This window comes from Branchiostoma floridae, chromosome 3 (genome assembly GCF_000003815.2).
Source record: "Branchiostoma floridae strain S238N-H82 chromosome 3, Bfl_VNyyK, whole genome shotgun sequence".
NCBI lineage: Eukaryota > Metazoa > Chordata > Leptocardii > Amphioxiformes > Branchiostomatidae > Branchiostoma > Branchiostoma floridae.
The window spans coordinates 32,878,225-32,900,905 of record NC_049981.1 but is presented as its reverse complement, the minus strand read 5'-3'; the positions used below and the strand labels follow the sequence as shown (position 1 = coordinate 32,900,905).

The window sequence follows — 22,681 nt, the reverse complement described above, 5'->3', positions numbered from 1 at the left end:
CTCTACTTTACATTTTCAAATGGTGCTTTTGGTGTATACTACTATCACATTTGTACTTGTGAACGGTGATTATAATAACTATACGGCACATGACTAGATCTTTATTTGTTGGCATTTTTTTCTGTCTCTTTTTACCAATTAATGTGTATTTTGTGTAGTATGTTCTTTATGTATGTTAGGGTCCAATATACAATAATGAATGGTATATGTTTTAATCCATATATTTATACACATTTCATGTTAGTCGGTACATGATCCATACATCTATAATTATAGTACAATAATTGGTGACGTTGGATTCTATTGCTTCTTTGGAATATTTCTATCTCTTTGTAATGATTCTATGTCTTTACAGAGTGGAAATGCAGTCTTGGAGCTATTCTCTTAAGTGTATTGTTCAGGAAGGTAAAAGAGATTCTCAGAAATATAATGCTCCATTAAATTGTGTATAAACAGAAAACTCCATCTCAATTTCCCGACTGTAACGATAAATAGCCTCCCAGCTGATCAGAGGTGACATGAAATGTGTGTCTTATAACAGTAAATGATGTTTCTCTGCTTTGTAGTCTGTTTAGCATCTGTCACTTGTGAAAGAAAGTCATGCATTAGACACACGGCTGACATGACGTGCCTGCTACGACAATCGTCTAGTTAGGCAAACGTGTTGCTACATTCTGCCTCGCTAGCGACTTTGTCAAGCAATCTTGTCGGGAATACAGTCAAACCTGCCCGAGCGACCACCTCTTCTCAGCGACCACCTGGCCATTTCGACCGCTTTTTCTCGGTCCCGATTTATTTTCCCATTGACGTAAGCATTAAGCGACCTTTTCTGAACGACCACCTGGCCAACGCGACCGCGACCGGCCCAAATTGGGACCCATAACGACCGCATCATTTTCAAAATTGAGGTTTTTATTGATTTTTTTATGATAACTAGAGAGATTTTTTGCCGAAATCGGCCAGTTTGCGTCGGATTTTGGGGTTAAATTTACAGTTTACTGTGTGCGTGTTGTATTTGACATTAAATACCTCGCTTCTTTGCGTGCGCGCAGTGTGCTTGCTACTTGCCATTAAACACAACGGAAACCATTTAAACTTTGCATCGGGCATGTTTGGAGTCGATACTCTTCTCAGCGACCACCTGTCCAAATCGACCGCTTTTTTCCGGTCCCCCGGGTGGTCGTCTTGGATGGACAGGTTTGACTGTAGTAGGTCCCATTTGCCTAACTCCGGTTTGTACTCGTCGTCTGTTGGTCGTGTGCCGACGGTCTGCTATGTCCATCAGACATCTATACGTTTGAAAATGCCATTACAAATATTAAGTTTCTTACACAACATATAATACATAGCCTACTCTACTCTTTCTGGATCAGGAAGCCAAAGGCATGGTGTGGCGGTGTTGGCCACTTCAGTCTGAAGCAGATTTTGAAGAGCAACTATCACTTTTTTGGTGCTTAAAAAATAAAGTCGTCACTACAAAGAAAAAGTAGAAATAAAGAACGTAGAAAAATTATGATATTGTCTTAATCCCAGGCTGTATAGGTATATTGCTATCCGTACTCCTGTATTGTGCTTAACATGCACTTTTGATGTCTAGTGGCCATTTTGAGATTTTCATGCATGAGTGATTTCTGTATAAACACGACCAGGTTTGTACTGTGTACGCGTCTAAAACCAGCATCACATTTACATGTATGCAAAGTCAACTACAAAAGACGAGATTCAGGTTGTACAAAACCTTATTTTAGTTGATAAGTAATGAAGGACAAACCGAGTCCCAGACAAGTGCCCCACTAATTACACTCGTATGGCTACATTCTGACAAAAGAACTTTCCGATCAAGGCAATCGGGAATCATCGGTTCCATTCGGCCAGCTTCGGTATCTACTACTTGTCCGTCTGGTATGAGCCGACGATCTCCAATGTTCTCTTGATTAACAAATGCTTGAGGTTTGAAAGTCTAAAAGACATTTTCTGTCACTAAACATATCCGAATGTGCTGGCTTTCGTAAATGACAACATTTTTTGACAGATTTAAAAAATGGCTGTTTTCTGTGCTTTAAGAAAAAAAACTATAGAGTGCCCCCCTCCCCCAATGGAAATCATCGAACAGAGAAATTCCGACATATTCTTGTCCTAAATTGTGCTGGTCGGTTTTGTACTTGCTCACATCGCTGGTCTTAGACCTATTTCGACTGTACACGTACCTCGAAATATAAAGACATTTAAGTTGTATTTTGGGTATTTCATGCATCAGTAATTTCTGTATAAACACACACTCCAGTGCGACTGTAACAAGGCGGCACACACTGCGTCTGTAAAACCGGTCGTCCCTGTACATAGGTGGTCATAGGTCACCGCAGCTGCTGTTGTTTTGACTCAAAAACTGCACTAACCGCGTCTTGATTTTACATTTTCTACTTTTATCTTTGCAAAAGAGCAAACAAGCATCACATTATAAAAGGCTTTAACCTCATCAGGACAAGTTATTTCAATGAGACAATACAATCTTTTGGTATTGGAGGACAAACGGAGCCCCGGGCGCATGCTACGCTAATCACACTTGCAATCTCACTATGATTTTGCCCAGTGACCCTTTAAAACAAGGCGGTCGGGAATCATCGGTCTCATTCGCGAAACTTCGGTTTGTACTCGTCGTGTGTCGGGCATGAGCCGACGGCCTCTGAATTACGGCATGCTCAGAGGAGGAACTCCAGGCAGAGACAGTGCTATGTTTAACCATGTCCGCTCACTGTTCACTGTTATCTCATACTACTCATTAAGCAAACCAAGTGTGAAACTCCGTCAGTAACATGAACAGACAAAACATGACCTCTCGCTGGCTCCAGTGAACCCAGTAATTGTTGACAGAATTACAACTAAAACCAAATGCATCGTTTTCATGTCCACAGTATCACATAATCTTTTTTATTGTCTAGAAGAAATATACTGTATACTATATTCAAAACTTAATCCACTAAGTGAGTAAAGTTATCTAATCCAATCTCTTTATCCACTAGTACAAACCGACCCTCATGCACTTGCCACAGCAATTAGATCGGTATTTCTTCCTTGTGCCGAGTAACTACGAATCGGCAGTCGGGAATTATCGGGCACCAATCGGCACCCTTCGCCAAACTTCGGTTCGGTCCTACGGTCTACGAAGTTCTCCGAATCTCCCCGCATTGCTAAAAATATGAATGACGTATGAGGAAATGGGTATTTCACGATGTTTCTAACCAATAAGGGAACAGAACTGTTGGGTTCAAAGTGATGTCATATCTTGAAAATCAATCACTCGCGGACGGGTCTTCGGGCTGGTTGTGTCTGCTTGTTGATCGACGTGCATTTACTTTTTGGGCGGAAATATCCAAGAATGGGCTCCAAAAGCCTCGAAATGACTTCCTCTGCACACGGGGCAGAGCGAGACAGGCTGGGAATAATCGCAGCGCTGATGGTGGCCATAATGGTAGCCGTAGTGGCCGTACTTGTGAGTTTCGTCACCATGTTTGTACTGGTGAGGCAGGGGGCCGAACTGACAGAAATAAAGTCTCAACTGAAGGATATAAAAGCACAGATGCAGGAGATGCCACAGTGGGGAGAACACCTGGATACGCAGGTATGTCTATCGAACACAAGTTCACGACACTTGTCAATCATAAGTTACATTTTCGGGCCGATGGATCAGGGTGGTGGGTTAGGACGCTCAGCGACAATAATAAATAAAAGTACTGAATCGTGAGCAGATTTATTTAGTATTTCTACCCGTACATTTTATCTAATAGCAGTGAAAAGGCCAAGATTATTACAGCTTAAACATTGAACGCAGTAGCGCGTGAAGCGTGCGTGTTCAATGAGTAATGCGTAAATTACTTCCCTGCGGCCTGAAGTCTGGATCAGCAGGCCCGATGAACGAGTTCAAAGTGCAGAGAAGGCAGAGTTGGACCGTCGCCAACCTGTCATCCTGACGAGCGAGACTGCATCTTCACTGACAGACTGATCTTCAAAAGATCCGACAAGGTCCCGACACTGTCAGCCTAACAATACCGAGTTAATTGAGTGCATCTAATGTCGCCCATCAGGTGAGTCCTCAGGGCCCAAGTGTCCGTGTCCGTGAGCAGCAGAATGGAGCGGGGCGTGGCAAGAGTACCACCTTTCTGTACGGAGCTGAAGTGCATCGCCGAGCTAAGAGATCTGTGTCTAACATCGGGAATTTTGCGAACAAGATTACACTGCCGACAACTCTACGGGGTAGGGATAAGTCTCATGTGGATTTCATTTAACCCCTATACTATCCGCATGAATCTAATTTATGGCCATTGCATGACTCCATTCATTTATCGATACGAATTTCATTGGACTTTGTAGGCTCCTTTCTTAAACACTGTCATTAATCAATTGCAAATTTCATCTTATAAACGTAAGATTTGTTGCATTGGCATACACCTGCATACCACTTATTCATCACACAAGATACTGCTGTCCTGAGTTACTATTTCAGCGTTTTTCCTTACGCATCTTTTGTATGAATTCATTTATTCATGCTTTGTACATGTATTTGATTGATTTATTTGCACATTAAAAATACAAAGCAAACTAGAGTTCGGCGACCTCATACCTCCATGAATATTTAGAGCTTTTGTAAATTTTATGCAATTAACTAACATTAACATAATTTATGCATGATATTATTCATCAGAGTAACGTACACATGTCACAATAATAAAATTCCCATCATTGATCATATTTAAAAGAGGTTTTGCAATTCTTACAGAAATTATGCAAATAAGTTCCTCATTACCATATTTGATATCTGATTATACTCCACCTATCATAATTAACATGTGTTACATTTATTGAAGTCCAGTTATTGAAAAAAATGAAATTATACAATTTCCTCATTAATTATGCAAATTAAGTACTCATTTGCATAAAATTTATATCATTATAAACGTCAAAGAAATAACAATGGAAGAGCTAGAGATGGCATTCAAGAGAATGAAAAATGCCAAGGCCCCCGGCCCTGACAAAATCCCAGTAGAACTTTTAGTTCAGCCAAACATCAAAAATCTTCTTCTCAAAATCATCAACAGGGCAAGGACTCTGGGAAAGATACCCACAGAATGGGGTAAGAGCATCATCTGCCCTATATACAAAAAGGGAGACCGTAACAACTGCAGTAATTACAGAGGGATATCCCTCATGCCACATGCCTGCAAGATCTATGAACGAATTCTCGAGAAAAGAGCAAGGGCAAAAATCGAACCGAAACTCCAAGAATGGCAACATGCCTACCGAAAAGGCAGGAGCACGTCAGATCTGATCTTCGCGATCAGACAGCTAACTGAGAAATCGTGGGAATACAACCAAGACCTGTACATCGCCTTTATTGATCTAACCAAGGCATTTGACTCTGTGCCACGTCAAAACCTTTGGAATGTTCTCAGCACAAAGTATGATATAAAAGGAAGACTGCTAGAAGCAATCAAAAGCACATATGACCCATGCACCTGCATTGTCATGACCGGGTATCCCCACAACAAGTGGTTTGATGTCAAAAGTGGTGTTAAACAGGGCAGTGTTCTCTCCCCAATACTTTTCATTGCATATCTGGATACCGTTCTCCAAGAAGTCAACAAAGAACTTACTGACATTTTTCAAACTTTTGGATATGCAGATGACATTTGCCAATGGGAAAGAAGCATAGAGGCAATAAAACTGGCCCTAGAAAGATATGACAATGAGTTCACTAACGCAGGACTGAAAATGAACAAAGCCAGTGGCAAAACAGAAGTTCTGATCTTTGGCAGAAACCCCCCCAAGGCAGAAATTACAGTGAATGGAGATACTATTGGGAGGGTTGAGCAGGCTAAGTACCTGGGCTCAGTCACAACCCGAGAATCAGGAAACAAAGCTGAGATCACAGAGAGGATCAGTAACTTCAGCAGACAAGCTGCTGCCCTCCAACCAGTTCTCAGAGACAGACTAGTCTCCAACGAAGTGAAGAAAACTATCTTCAACACCATCTTAAAACCAGTCCTTCTGTATGGTTGCGAGTCTTGGGTGCTAACTAAGAAAGACATCAGTAGACTACAGGCCGCAGAAATGAAAGTCGTCCGTACCATGCTAGGCAAAACGAGGGCTGACAGACTGAGAAACACGTACCTCAGAGAAACCTTAGGCATAACATCAATAGAACAAGACATAGAAAGAGCAGCCCTAAGATGGCTTGGACATGTTGAAAGAATGGACGAGGGAAGAATTCCAAAGATAGCCCTCCAGTACAAACCAAAGGGCAAGCGTCCCTTAGGTAGACCCAGAAAGAGATGGAGGGACAACATACAGGAGATACTGACAAAGTACAGACTGGGCAGACTAGTTAGACTGGAAGAGGAGGGGATCTTCCATGATCGGGAAGAGTGGAAGAGACGATGCTCTCAACTGACAGGCCCTAAAGCCTACCTGGGGAAGATGTAAGATGTAAGAATAAACGTCTTTGCCTAAGCTACCTGCATGCCTAAAATGATGTCAATTCGTCATTCCTTTCTGCAGTTATCCTCTTTGGAATGTCTTGACAAATGCCCCTGCAGTTCCGAAATTAAATGTAAGGGGGTTAAAACTTGTCCCACTTTAGCATGACACTGCATGCTATCTACCACACAAATGTCAAGACCATTTCATGTCCGGGACAAGAAATACATTGAAAAAACTGCTATGATAGAATAATCTCATTAATTATGCAAATGTGCTCCTATTTTGCATAATTAGGAATTGTGTAAGGTACCTACATACTTAAAATCGTGAAAATCCGTTGTTCCCTTCTTGAGTTATCCTCTTCAGAAGTTTTTGACAAAAATGCCCCTGCTATGCCAAACCTAGTTGCTAGGGGGCCCAAACTTATGTCACTTATTCCTGAGCACAAGAGCTATCTAACATTCAAAAATCGTAGCATAGCATGTGTCAGAACACGAGATAGCAAAGCCGGAAGTTGCGCTGCGGTACCAAGGGAAGCCGCTAGGGGGCCAAAATCTAATCATTTCCAGCTTTCATCACACCCTACCAACACACCAAGTATGAAACCAATCCATCATGCCGTTCTTATCTTGTTTACACACACACACACACACACACACACAGACAAACGCAGGGTAAAATATAACCTCCATGACATTTCATGGAGGAAATAACAGTGTCGTGGGGCTCACACAGTACACGTGATAGAACATTTTCATTACAAAATTTAAAATGTACATGTCACAAGGTGTTGTGGTCAACAGTTTTTTTTTTACGTCTGTCGCCAGCAGGGATACAGCGGGAGTCCCGGGTCCGTGCGTGTGAACAGAAAGCTGACGGACGACTTTGACGTATGTCATTGTCGGACGACCAGATAGTTTCCTCGTGTGAACTGGCCCTAAGGAAAGCAATAATAATAGTTCAATAATTGAGCAAATATCGGAAGAGAAAAGGAACATCATAAGTAATGTAACAACTGAAAAGTTAAAGTTAAAGTAGCCCGTACATCTGTGCAGATGCATAGGGACGTGGCGCCCATCTACGTTTCTATAGCCCTTGGGCCACATTTGTGAAAGCCACTACAGCAGGGGGCTAGTCCGCCGGTAGTGAACAACTACTAACAACTAAAACAGCAAGCAAAATGTAGACATAGAAAACAATGAATAGGAAATGAATTAAATAATTGGTGGTCTAATATTGACTTTTTAGCAGGTTCTAGAAGTTGGATAAATATTTCCAAAGTTATCTTTAAATTTGGGGGCACTTGAACATCATGGAGAAATTTCTTTGTTGTGTTTTTACTTGGATCTGTTCTAGTTTGTTCCGCTGTCTAGCACTGTAGTGATGGTGGTCTGAATTGTAATGGAAAAGGCCCCGAAATTGATTTGGTAGAAGGATTATTGTTAACTGTTTTTGTGAATGAAAAGACAACTTAGTAGTTGGTTTATATCATATATACTCATTACTTTTAGATTACGAAATAAAGATGCAGAAGGGATTGTGTCTGACACATACTTGCATAATGGCATGGGTGTGCATTTTCAATCTGCTGTCAATCAAAATGATGTTCATGGACATCCTAATAACTAGGTCATCTACTTTATAGATGCCATATTTTCGTCGAATTGAATATTGTTATCTGTTCAGGATGTTTGGCTGGTAACCAAGGAGAACCCGGAAGGGACGGCAGAGATGGCTCTACTGGACCAGTCGGTCCTCCTGGTCCCGCCGGTCCGACAGGTCTGACTGGGCCGCCCGGGCCTCCGGGGTCGGTAAGTACAACTTGATGCACGTGTGGCATGGCAATAGTTAATGTGCTAATCAGTCACAGTCAATTGTGCTCCCACTTAACAACTTTTTGAGTAACTGATTTAGTAATACTAGAGAAGACAAGACCTCTGGTGTCTATTCATTCCATTCTATGAAGACAACGCAATCGCTTTACATATATATCATACATATATATAATAAATGACCATCACCTTATGTGCTTTTACAGTGCTGCTGTTCAACACCAACACCGGGCCCGCCTCCTGCAACTCGCCCTCGTAAGACAACTGCCTTTCTGTCTTTGGTAAAAGTAGACGTTTTATAGTGGCTGTTTGCCCAGTTCAGTTTTCATTCAGTCATGTTGTTTATAATGTCACTCCGTCAGGTAAAGTGTTGTCCTTGACAAAGCAACATGTTTACTTCCATTGGCAAATTAATGAGTGGAATGGTGGATTAGCGTTGTAATTCTACTTAGGGAATGTTATTACAGAAGCAAACACATTGCCCGTTAGCAAATGTAGATCTGTAATTGCTAGTATGTAACCATTTGCTACTGATCGTTCACACCAATCTTGTTTGTTATCTCTGAGGATTTCATTAAAACAATAACGGCGATACCAAGGCACCCAGAAATGTCATTCTGAGTAACGAAACATGCCTGTGTCTAAATAGCCTGTTTTATGAATTGATTTGACGATAATTACGCACTTGATTGGTTTCTGGTTGGTACCATGTGAAACATGCCAACCTTGAATTTGTGAACAACAAAGTTTAGTGCCGTGATCTTTTTTTTATTACATTCAGCACCTCAACCAACGTCGATGTCCTGGCCACAGGACCTGACAACAGAGGATGCGATACCCGATGGTACGTTTTGGCTACTCATTACTTTTATGTTGATGTCAGTGTCCTTTAGTAGCTCTCTCTGCCGGAAATACAAATTCTTCTTTCTCCCTAACATTCAAGCAAAATGCATAAAATAATGTGTGTTCAGAACTCAGAAGTAACGACAGAGAGAGGGATCCCGGGAACGGATTCACAAAATTTCGTGATTTTTCTTGCAGCGACGACAGTTTTACCCTTTGAATTGACAACAGAGGATCCGATAGCCGATGGTAAGTTTTGGCTATTCATTACTGTTATGTTGATGATGATTGTCTTTTAGCTCGCTATCCGTTCCTTTGACGTCTTTACCAATACCTTGATGTTAGTAAATTTTGGAATTCTCAACTTTCGTTCGTAGCAAGCGGTCTAGGTTTTATGAGCAACTCTGGACCTCAAGATGGTGATTTCAAATCCCGGCAACTGTCTCTCAACAGGCAGGGGGGGATGTATTGCATGTGACGTGTGACCAGATTTTTGTGGTCAGCATAACTCAAGAACGTCTGGATGGATTACGATGATATTTGGTTTGTGGGTAGGTGTTGGGAAGACAAAGGTCAAGGTCAATTTTGGGCCCCTGGTATGTGACCTTGGTACTGCAGCAGAAATTTGTTTTTTTTTTTATCTTCTGAATGTGCTATGGTCTTGATTTTTGAATGGCAGATAGCTTGTGACATAAGAGATATGTGGTGTATATTTGGGCTCCCTAGCAGGTTGCTCTGAAACTGCAGGGGCATTATTTTGAATATCTTCTAAGGAGGATAACTGAAGAAGGGAACGACAAATTTACATGATATTTGGTATGTAGGTAGCTTAGACAGAGATGCACATCATGAAGTGCAGATTATGCAAGTTGACACTTAATTTGCATGTTTAATGAGGAAAATTTGCAGTGTTTCTTTTATAGAACTCAAATACCTATGTAGTTTGTGGCAGGTGGAACATTAGCAGGTATCAATTAAGCAAATAAGTCCATAATTTCATAATTAATGTAAAAGTGCCATAATTCATCTATATGGTAAATGATTGTACAACCAACATAGTTACTAGCGTAGGTTATTTACAGGTGTACATAACTAAGCATAGATTATGCAAATGTGGAATTTATTTACATAATCAGACTATTTCATGGAAATATGAGGTCTCCGAACTCTTGTTGATACATGTGTTGGGGGTGGTTGCCTGATGCTCAGGGTCGATTTTGGGCTTCCTTGTGTCTGAACTTGACACTGCAGGTAGCCTTTTATGTGTTGAATGGGCGTTTCTGGTGCTGCATCTCCAGAACTAAACGTGTGATCGCGATGATATTAAGTTTATGGGTTGGTGGTGGTTGCCTGACATTCAGGTTTGTTTTGGGGCCTCCTGGTGTTTGAACTTGACTCTCGGCGGAAATGTTTGGGCATGGACATGCTGTGGTCTTGATTTTTTGGGGACGCATACCTTTCAATGTTAGTTGAAAGCTGAACATCTACAGGGCTGAACCATTATATCTACATTAAAATATTTCCCAGCTAAAGGTGATACGTTAGCTCTTTAGATCCACAGATAGTAGAATAAGACAGGGAACGCCACCCCTGTCACCAATGTGTGCGGGGTTAATCACTATATACACATTAGGGATATGTCCCAGCAGAAAATATAAAAGGTGAAGCCGATGGCACAGATCCACAACTAGTAGAAAGAGTAACTGTGATCATCCCTGTCACCTCTGTATGGAATGAATCATTACATACACATTAGGGATATGGGCCAGGTTCAGGTGTAACAATAGGAAATAGAAATGAAATGGTTAGGTCACTAGAATAAGGTGTTTTTTTTAGATTTCACCGTTTACCTTCGGTAGATATATAAGAACAATGATGGAATAATTTTGCCAAACGTCAAACCATATCAACCCCACAACACAACATACGCACCATCACAAAACAAAATATTTCTTGGGTGTCTTGTATTCCTTTGTTGCATATACTTGAGTCTCGACATATTTTTCATTACAACATTAACCTGTCTTCAAGCAACCTTATTCTCCCAATACAAAGTTTCTACCGTTGACTACAATAGAATTATTAAGTGCCTGTATCAATTATACAAATAAGTTATTCATTAGTATAATACACATCCTGTTGTATGTACCTTTACCTCCATTATGACTGTTTCTTTAGTATTTAGGAACAAGTTTGTTTACCTGTGTTTCTAAAGACTGGTACTTTACCAGTTTTTTTGGTAGCATTTAGGAACAGGTATATCAACTTGCGCGTAGATAGTGTTCACAATGAAAAACTAGTATTCACTTGTGTTTTTGTTAGTGCTTTGGAAATGTTTCCTGCACAATAAAGAAAATACAAGTTGAAAAGATTATTCCGTAACGTAATCGCTGTGACACCGGGGCGAAATCGCTGTGACACCGGCTCATGTTTTGTTCCTTGGCTCATATATACTAATATAGCAAGCTGTGGTCCTTGACAGGTCAAAGTATTTTGAAGTTTGCATCTCTTGTTGGCCAGATTCTCAGACCCCGATAAACATTGTACTCATCGTTACAATTACTGTACAATATACATTGCCTTGACTTCGTACACTTACCAGGATTGTGTGAACTTATGAATTAGACAGTTCCATATCCAGATTGAAACAACGTATGATGGATGCATTCAATCGACGCTTGTGATTTTTGACTAACTCGGTAATATTAGAGACACAGGGTAAATACTATTTTATGGGGAGCACCAATAAGGCAAATTCCAAAGTGAGTTTTTGGTTGAGATTTTTTCTTTATCTGTTTACAGGACGAGATACCTCATATCTGGCAGCTTACAATGGCTGGCACTACTACAAGGTACCTGTAACCGGAGAGATGACATCGGCCAACGTGAAGGCCACGTGTGAGGCCGCGGGGTACGTGACGCCGTGTTCCGGGGACAGCGCTTGTCAGTATTCCTCCTCGTCGTGCTTCCAAACAGGCTTGACGGACTGTGACAACCCCATGATAGAAGTATCCCAGCAGCTGTGTGGTGCTAAGCCACGCAGCTGTCCACAGTTGTACGGCGTGTACCAGTTCATGAACAACTGGATTAATGGTGCCTCCTGTGGTGCAGAGTCGGGAGGCTGGTGCACCAATGGCAATGAACAGCAAGACAAGTACGCCTTCTGTGCCATAGGTAAGTTCTGCTTTTAACTTCCTCCTTGTTTTAAATAACTCTTACTTAGAACTTTTTTCCTCCATGAAAAATGGAGGTATAGTTCCTGTGTGTCTGTCTGTTTCCGGATATTTGTGGTCACCATAACCCTAGAACCTCTGGATGGATTGTTTTAATATTTCGTATGTGGGCAGGTGAAGGTGAAGGTCGATTTTGGGCCCCCTGGTGTGTGACCTTGGTACTGCAGCTAAATTTCGATTTTTAAAAATCTTTTGAGCTGGACATGCTATGGTCTTGATTTTTTTCGTGGCAGATAGCTTGTGATGTAAAGATGTAGTGATGCATGTTTGGGCCCCCTAGAGGTTTGCTCTGTAACTGCAGGGGCATTCTGGTCAAAATCTTCCAAAGAGCAAAACGGGACAGAGGAAGGACAGATTTCCATGATATTCAGCATACATCTTATTTCAGAGATGTACATATTGAAGTGCAAATTATGCAAATCTGGACTTAACTTGCATACTTTATGAAGAAAATCTATAAATGCACAGTATTTTAAATTATAGGACTTAAATACATAGTAAAGTGTAGTTTGTGGCAGGTGGAATATCAACAGGTGCCAAAAGTATACAAATAACTAATTTATATAATCACTGTGAAAGTGTCATAATTATTCTAAAAGCAAGTAGTAAATGATTGTAAGCATGTTGACCTGTGCTAGTTAGTTAAATGTGTACATAACCAGACATGAATTATGCATGAGATTTGCAAGTCATTTGCATAATCAGAATATTTCATGGAGGTATGAGGTATCCGAACTCTTGTTTCTCATGTATCCATATTATCAACTTTTTGGTGCTGTCATAGACACCCCTTGTCTCTAATGTGGACTGTCTATGCCGTGACAGTTTATGAATGAATTAATTAAGGGTTAATGACCCGCCCCGATGTGTACTTATATGGTGTCATAACGCCTGGTCCTTTGCTATAACCACCGAATAAAACCACCGAGTGAGCGAAGCGAACGAGGTGGTTTTATTCCATACATACCGAGGAACAGGCGGGTCATTAACCCTATTATCATATAGCCTACCCAAACTGACCCATTTAAGCGACAAAGTCCTTTACAAAACATACATCTTTTATTCAGTACATTGAATACATTTGAACAGTGAATTTGTACGTGAAATGTCTTGTACGTGAAATGTCTTTCAGTTCCAAGGCTTGAAATAATAACAAAGTCTATTCATTATGTTACAAACTGTTACACGCTCCGTATTTCTCCACTCGCCCATTCTCCAGTTTTTCAAGTTCGTTCGTATCAGGCGGTAAATCTCTGCCGGCTTTCCTGAGGCATTCCGGGATCCCTGTGCTTCACATGCTCCACATGTACAGCTCTTGAGAATCTCGTTCACTACGAACTCAGATACGTCTTCCCCGAAGAAAGGTAGCATTTTGGTCTTCCAGCGCCATGACCTCTTCTGGGGTTCTAGTTCCAAAGTGGCGGACCTTGGTGTTTTTGTCACCTGCGGACCGTTTAACTTGAAAGGGCGAGGGTGCAAATAATTTGATTTTCAATTTTCAGTTTAAATTGGACATGAATTGAAATAGACTTTATTGTTTTAAATATTATAGATTTTTTGATGTTGTTTTGAGACTGAAAATGTTTTCTTTGAACAAAGAAACACGCACTACCGATGTTGATAGAGGGAGCCATCCCCCCTGCCATGCCTGTACTTATTCCCCTATCTTGGCAGATGGACGATTCCTGGATATCTCATTCTGATTGGCCAGCGTCCTGTTTGTCTGTCCCTCTGATTGGTTCAAACTTTTCAAAAGTCATTAATGCACGTGTGCATTAATCAAAACGATTAATGCACGGCTGTTGATGATTTCCCATCTGTTACGGCGTCATAAGACACCTGCCTTTCTGTCTTTGGTAAAAGTAGACGTTTTATTGTGACTGTTTGCCCAGTCCAGTTTTATTCAGTTATGTTGTTTATAATGATACTCTGTCAGGTAAAGTGTTGTCCTTGACATAACAACATGTTTACTTCCATTGGCAAATTAATGAGCGGAATGGTGGATTGGCGTTGTAATTCTACTTAGGGAATGTTATTACGGAAGCAAACACATTGGTCGTTAGCAAATGTAGAGCTGTAACTGCCTAGTATGTAACCATTTGCTACTGAACTTGCATTCTCAGCCTTAATATTGCCAACAGATGATTGCTGAGCAAAGCTAGATTAAATACGTCCGCATCAACAAATAAAAAGGCGGCGAGGCGATGCAGGGATTTATTTCCACCACGTATAAGTTGTGCCGTTTTTATACAGAAGCAAACAAATAGATAAGTGTCATCTTCTATCTACATCTGCCCCATTTATCGCCTGATCTTGCCGTACAGTGTGTCATCATGTTCACTTGATTTAAATGAATACAAATCGTATTTCGGGATACACACCTCTTCTTAAATATGACTTTTGAACGTTAAACATTAGATGTAGTATGAGTCCAAGGAAACGTACTTGCACACACACAGTGACTTTTACTTAAGAGACTTTTATGTGCTATGTTTCCCCTGTTGTTACCCCTAGGTTGACCAATCTTCATGATCAGATTGACAGAATATAAAAAATAAACCTATTGGCCACTCAAACCAGATTTTTCTTTCACACCAATCTTGTTTGTTATTTCTGAGGATTTCATTAAAAGAAAAACGGTGATACCAAGGCACCTAGAAATGTCATTCTGAGTAACGAAACATGTGTGTATCCAAATATTCTGTTTTATGAATTGATTTGACAATAATTAATTGATTGGTTTCTGGTTGCTACCATGTGAAACATGCCAATCTTGAATTTGTGAACAGCAAAGTTTAGTACCATGATCTTTCTTTTATTACATTCAGCACCTCAAACAACGTCGATGTCCTGGCCACAAGACCTGCCTACAACGTGACATTTATAATTTCGGTTGCCTTTCATTGAAGAGGAGCTCTTCAGTGAACAACACTTTTTCATTTACACTTTCTCCATGTTTTGAGAAATCCGGTTACAGTGTATCATATGTTATTGTGGGTGTTATCAATAAGTCTATCGGTGAAAATTGAGCAATCCTCCCTTAATCTATACAAAAAGGCTGGCAGTACGAAAGAAGAAGAATTGCTTGATTAAGCACTCATACACAGCTATTAACATCATACCTTACATAGATTGAAGATAATGATTACCAATCTACATACTGGATGATGTTGTAAGAACTCCTGCTACTGATTCGTTAGGCGCAACGTTTGCTGCACAGCACGATTTTTCACAAGAATAATGAAAAACAAGTAGAACAGAAAGCCTAGTTACCTTCGCCAAGAAGGTTATATTTTGGTTAGAAAATTTTTGTGTGTCCCATTATGTAGGTCAATCTCATATAACTCGGGCAGCTGTGCATGGAGTGTCGCGATATTTGGTATTTGAGTAGCGGTTCGGTATACCAAGGTTTTGTACGAAAATGTTTCACCTCGCACTTTCTGTCGTAAGTGCAGCGGGGCGAGTGTGTGCGTGTGTGTATTTGCGGACAAGATAACTTTTGACGCTGTGGATCGTCCTGCATTATATTTGGTAGTTATTTAGGGGTTTGGAAAACGACGGTCAAGTTCGATAATGGGCGTCTTGGCGACAAGTCGCGGTACTGCAGCCGAGCGTCGAAGTTGGCGTTAAAGTTATCAGTGGCAGGTTCACGATTTTTGGCTGGTGGATACGTCTTTGGGCAGGGAGTAAGGCACGATCTACACACAGTTTTTCCCGATATCGGCGAGCCTACATCCTCTCGCCGATAGCTTTTTTTCATCGTCTAGATGGAACTGCAATATCGCCATTACGCTATCGGCAAAATTTCTCCCGAAAGGTCCGGACCATTCGCCCGATAGCTTGGCAGGGGTCCCAGACAGCTTCCACGTGCGTGTAGATGTGTCCCGACTTTGGGAGGTCTCGTTAGCATATAACGCGGGCTCATTAGGCTATATAGCTGTTTATGACTGCAAGCGCCACGGGTGTCCCGCAGCCAACATTCCATATCCCTCCAGACATCTCCACAGATATCGGTAAAAACTGTGTATAGATTGAGTCGTGTAAGTTTGGGCCCCCTGGCGGCTTGTTTTGAACTGCAGTGGGCAATTTTGTGGCAATCTTTGGAAGAAGATAAGTCAAAGGCGGGTTAGTGGATTTGAACTATTTTTGGTATTAACATACCTTAGGTTATGATTAAAATCCTGAAATGTATTGTATGAAAATCTGGGCTTCATTTAAACAATTAATGAAGAAAAGGAATATTTCAATTGAACCTCAGATGTTGACCTATTTTCTGGGACACTCCAAGCCTCCTGGTTAGCAGCTGTTGCCATATGTGTGCAGTTGGTGACAGGCTTGCCCCAGGTTTGTTATTTTGCCTGCCACGATGTTTATTTGTTTACGGATGAGAAGGGCCACTAATCTTTCTCCCAGTCTCATTATCACCAGGAAGTGCTAATTTAGCGAGTTTTATCCTAGAAATATGTGCCAAGTTGTTCCTGTTTAAGGTCTTATTCATGTATTAAGTACCTACCAGAAATAAACGGCTGCATGAAACTGCGCATATAACGGTTGAAAATTCCCTTTTATCCATCCCACCTGACTTCCAGTGTCTGTATTTGATGATAATTACGTTCTGGTTGCTACCATGTGAAAAATGCAAACTGTGAGTTTGTGAGCGACAATGGTGTGATCTTTCTTTCAGCCCAGCCCCAGACAACCGAGGATCCGATACTTGAGGGTAGGTTTTGACAACTCATTACTTTAATGTTGATATTATTGTCTTTTAGCTCGCTCTACGTTACTTTTACGTCTTTACCAATATCCCGACGTCAGCAAAGTTTGCAATTCTCAACGTTCGTTAGCAGCAAGCTGTCTAGGTGTGAGTCTCTGGGTCGTAAGACGAAGATTGCGAACCCCGACCTCTGTCGCTTAACAAACATGTATGTCACTGGAAAGGGTAGCTTTCCATAGACAGGTTTTAAGCTGTGGGCCATTCACAACAAACACTTGTACAGTAAGGGTCTGAAAGCTTTATTCGGGATAAATCAATCCCTGGACAAAGCCGATGCTCCTTTGTCTGTCAGAAACAAACTTTTTGATACATGTGTTAAGCCCATAATTCTCTATGGATCGGAAATCTGGGGTTCTGTTAAAAGCCCCAAATCCTGTCCTATTGAAACAATACATTTAAAATTCTGTAAGCAAACCCTACACGTGCCAAGATCCACAAGTGGCCTCGCCGCTAGAGCCGAGTTAGGGAGGTTCCCCATTCATTTGGAAGCCTCCCTAAATGCTATTAAACACTTAATTAGACTTCGCCAGAAAGTACCAGCAGACAGTTTCCAGTCAGACGCTCTTTCTTGCCAGATAGATTTAGACAAGGCTGGAGCCAAGTGTTGGGCGTCAGGAGTTCGCCAGTCACTGGAGGAATGCGGCTATGGTTATGTATGGCATTGTCCTCTACAGCACAATACAAATTCGTCTCAAATTATCAATTCTATCAATCAGCGTCTGAAAGACATTTATTTTCCAACTTTTCTAAGAGAGATACACAATGACAACAAAGGTGGATCCGCTAAAAACAAATTGAGGTCTTACAGACTGTTCAAGTCCACTTATAATGTGGAACAATACCTGGATATTGACAATATTCGGCACAGGACGGCCGTCACAAAACTACGAGTCAGTTGCCACAAATTACACATCGAAACCGGAAGACATAACCGCACTCCTCTAGAACAACGAATATGTAGATACTGCAATCTAGATAAGTTAGAAGACGAACATCATTTTGTAGTAGAATGTAGTTTGTACAAGAAAGAGAGAGCTGAACTCTACAGACTAATAGAATCCATGTTCCCCCACTTCATACAACTAAGTAATATAGACAAATTTATATTCCTTATGAATCTAGACAAACCTTTACTTATAAAGCATATCTGTTCTTACATTTTCAATATCACAAAGAAACGAGAAGAAGCCGAATGTACGCAGTAGAATACGATCCTTGAGTAGTGTAGATTCATTGTATCATTATATCATGTTGTATCATTTGTTGTGACCTGTACTAAACCCAGTGGGTATGAATGTACAATAAAGGTCTTCATTCATTCATTATTTGTTGAAAGGGGGGAGGCAACTTTCCCAGTACTTTGATTCTGCACGACATGTACATGTACGTCTGTCTTTTTTATCACAAACAGCTGAAGATTTGGCTCTTCCTCAAGCAAACGTTGCTTGACTTACACTTTCACCTTAAGCCTCCTTTGAGCAATCTTGTGACAGTTTTGTATGATTTGCATTTCCAATTGATTAGATTGTGCAGCATACCTTGCGGCAGGACAGAACACCAGTGGAGTCTACACCCTCAATGTGTCATCCACCAGTGTGGAGGCGTCCTGTGACATGGATAACGACGGTAATGTTGAAGTGAAACTTTGGAATCTGTTAGTTTGTCTTGTTAAGGTATTTATCAAAGAACTTTAATTCCATGGAAAGGTGAGAGCTTACTAGGTTTGAAGCAATAAAATAGTGCCCTTAAACCATCTCGGTTTGATCGTCTGCCAATCCAATTCTAATTAGTGGTTTGTGTTTGGAAACGTAATTATGACCAACATTGGATACACTTTTGCGCAAAGTCTCCCAGTCTTCTCACTTAAGTTTTTTTATATCCTCGATTTCCATGTCAGCTTTCAAACAGCAATATTGGTTGAAATTTCTGTACATCAACATTCAGTTCCTCATCTTTCTGAGAAATCACAAATCTCTAAGTTTATTTGTCACACAGCAATTATGTATGGTGCACAGCGCATCATTTCACCTCTCATTTGGCATCTACACGATTGTACAGGAGGCGGGTGGACTGTGATCCAGCGGCGGCAGGACGGGTCGGTTCCCTTCAACCGGACCTGGGAGGAGTACAAACTGGGCTTTGGGAATAAGAGCGGGGAGTACTGGCTGGGGAACGACAACATCCACCTCCTGACCATGAGGAAAAACTACAAATTAAGAATCACCCTCAAGGACTGGAGTGCCGACACGAGGTTCGCAGAGTATAGCACCTTCAGGTGAGAATATGCAAATTATGTAATCACCATTTGCAAAATTGATGGGGAAGCACGCAATTAAAAATGATTGAAAAAGTTAGTGTTAAAGGATGTAATGTAAAAATGTTCCGTTGTTGATTATTTTCCACATTATGACTTGAATCTACTTTATTACGCTGCACAGCAATATTCACAACGTATGAATGCGACTTTGTTGCGCCGCGCCGTGAGAAAGTCTTGAAAAATATGCAAACTTCACACCACCGCTTGAGTTGTCCGCCATGTTATCCAACTTTCCGACGAACCAAGGGCCGTACTACCCAGACGACACCAAGTTGGAGGATACTTTTGCTAAGTCATGTTGTTAGGCATTACGAATATTCACATAACCGTAATAAAAACTGCCCGTGCAATTACAATCCATCACCATGTCATGAGCATTTTGCGGTACTCTCCACTCAACCTATAATGGATCAATGCATCAACTTCAGTCAATTCGTGGTGCTACAGAAACAGGAACCCACAAGTGGTCTACTAGACGACGAAAAAATTGTTTTACGTTTCAAGTTTGTAGAGTCAGTAAAGTCTGACGTCCTCAAGGACATCCTAGGATGACATCTCTGGAATGTTGTATTGCCAAAGGCCACTCCTCCCTGTCCCCTATCCAGGTCCGTAACTCGGCTGTCCCTCTTCAGCGTGTTACTACATACAACATCATCATCATCATCATCGGTCGACGTGATCGCACGTGTTCACACATGTTTACACACGACGGGGTTATACCGCCCCTTACGGGGTGATATACCCTTTCGAATAGCTGAATACAAGACGGGGATGCGCCAGGTCTCCCGTCCGGGTGAATGATGTAAATCACCATGTGGTTGTTACAAGACAGAGGTTCGCCAGGACTCCATCCGGGTGATTTGAAGTGAATCACCAATTCCCGACAGATGGATTTGTACCAACACACACCGCACCATCGCACGTTTGGGGGTTCTTTAGCGTGCATGGGGTGTGGGTGAGGAAAGTCGTGTAAAGTGCCTTTTCCAAGGACACAAGATTGGTGACACGCAGCTGGATTCGAACCCGCAACCTCTTGGTCACGGACCGAACACAATACCACTCTGCTACACGGTCCCATTACATACAACATACAAAATAAAATTTAGAATACAGAGAAGTATTTCGGTAGTTTCGCGCCTGTTTCGTTAAGTCTTATGTAATCATTTATTTTCGTTTCGCTGATGGCCAGATGGCTTCTGAAACGTTTGAAACTCTCGTTGAATAAATTGAACAAAACCATTATTCTTCAATACCTGCATGGATAAGTAGTTTTACAAATGTATTCTAACAATGATATGGCGTAATGTTCCCATCCAGGGTGTCCGGTGAGGCGGACGGGTACCGGCTGCACATTTCTGGCTATTCTGGTAACGCGGGAGACTCCATGACTGGCTGGCACTCCCTCAACGGGCAGAGTTTCTCCACTGTGGACAGGGACAATGATGACCACGGCAGCTACCATTGTTCTCAGCGGTACGGACAAGGCGGCTGGTGGTTTAGGAACTGCGGCTACTCATTCCTCAACGGCCGCTACCTGGGCAACTGTGGCAGCTCCTGTCCAGTCGTGCAAGGTGTGGTGTGGTACCACTGGAGAGGCGCTGGTTACTCCCTGAAGTCTGTGTCTATGAAAATCAGGCCATAACCAGAGCAGCTTAGAACATTTTCTGTGGAATGTTGCTGCTATAATTTCTGGAAATACTTACATATCCCTTTTTTTATAAACAGAGAAAACATATTTTTTTTAAAAAGGAGATTATGATAATTTGACGACCAGAAAAGGGCTTCAACACATTGATTCAATAGCATTTTGCTGTGACATTTTGAACAAATTGCATTTTTGGACATTTCATGTTATCATTTAAAGAAAAGTAGGAACGTGCTGATATCTGCATGGGAGATAGATTAAGCCACTTATCATTAATGTAGCGGAGTCAGTTATTTCGCGTCTTTTATAGTAATACATTGTACATGTACTAGTAAAACCTGACATAACGTTCGATAATTTCCATAATCAGGCTTTGTGTTCAGCACGATGTTCTGGCGCTTGTTATCTTGAAACTATCATTGAGTATAAGAGAATGTCCAGCCAGATCTGTGTATCAGTACACTTATAAGTGAGTAGTTTTACTTTGATAAAGTCTTTAAGACAATGAAATAGCCTTTTTGCTAACATTCTCTCTTACTTGGTTAGGAATGGGGCAGAAGATAGTGAGGTTATTATACATGTATTTGGCATCATATTGACGGAATCGTCTTGTTGTTGTTATACCGGCTTTATAGATACAGATTGTACTCTGTGTTTCTCTCTGTAATCCTTCAGTTATCACAAAACATTAGAGTCATCAACTCATCTTTTTCTACATGTATCAAAGGTTTGAAATGACAATGTGAAAGATGCAATTCTTTGCCGGTGGTAGAAAGTATGGATTATCTACATTAAAATTCAAGTACTTAAATAGTCTGGTGGCAATAGTTTCCCACAGTATTTGGCGGATTAGAAAACTTAATGAATTTTTTGAGAAAAGGAATAGTATCTTTATGAGTTCAATTCGTTTTACCATTAGATTAAAAAAATGTTTCATGTTACTTTCTTATCTTCTTCTAATGTATAATGTGTCTTTATACGAATGTGAGAATTATTCTATTATAGGGTATATCTCTGTTTGGAAATAATTATATTCTAATAGGATATATCACTGTTTGAAATTGTTATGTTTTGTATAGCTTTACTGTCCAAATATATTGTGAGATTGTCTGAACCTCACTTTACATTTTCAAATGGTGCCCTTTGGCGTATACATTTGTACTTAACTATACGGTACATGACTAGATCTTTATTTGTAGGCATCTTTCTGCCTCTTTTCCCCAACTAATGTGCATTTTATGTTCTGTTCGTATGTCAGGGTCCAATGTACAATAATAATAACAATGATGAATGGTATATGTGTTAATCTATATATATATACATTTGGTGTTAGTAGGTACATCATCCATACATCTATAAGTATCGTACAATAATTGGTGGCGTTGGATTCTATTGCTTTTTTTGGAATAAAGTGCAGGTTTCTAAAAAATCCCAAATGTCCCATCTGACGTGTATCCTATCTGTTGTATGACTTTGGATTTTAACTAAGTGACTCCAAGCTGCCTTCTTTTTTCTCTTTTTCTTGTAGAATTTCCATTTCGACCTTCATAAAGAAAACAAAAG

General features: G+C 40.8%; 2 protein-coding genes and 1 long non-coding RNA gene across 3 annotated transcripts; all 3 read left to right on the top strand.

The window, feature by feature from the left end:
* The first annotated feature begins 3,397 nt into the window (after window positions 1–3,397).
* On the top strand, window positions 3,398–6,477 carry LOC118411864. The gene is made up of 3 exons (XM_035814353.1): window positions 3,398–3,619; window positions 4,083–4,251; window positions 5,678–6,477. The coding sequence occupies exons 1-3, from the start codon at window positions 3,398–3,400 to the stop codon at window positions 6,475–6,477; spliced, it is 1,191 nt and encodes a 396-aa protein (XP_035670246.1).
* A 2,045-nt stretch (window positions 6,478–8,522) lies between these two features.
* Window positions 8,523–9,399, top strand: LOC118411455. Its single transcript, XR_004830676.1, has 3 exons — window positions 8,523–8,561; window positions 9,088–9,150; window positions 9,348–9,399. It is a non-coding gene; the product is annotated as an uncharacterized LOC118411455 (long non-coding RNA).
* Window positions 9,400–9,565: 166 nt separating this feature from the next.
* LOC118411863 (microfibril-associated glycoprotein 4-like) lies at window positions 9,566–21,115 on the top strand. Its single transcript, XM_035814351.1, has 5 exons — window positions 9,566–9,602; window positions 11,952–12,323; window positions 18,681–18,793; window positions 19,280–19,431; window positions 20,791–21,115. The coding sequence occupies exons 1-5, from the start codon at window positions 9,566–9,568 to the stop codon at window positions 21,113–21,115; spliced, it is 999 nt and encodes a 332-aa protein (XP_035670244.1).
* The last annotated feature ends 1,566 nt before the right edge of the window (window positions 21,116–22,681 follow it).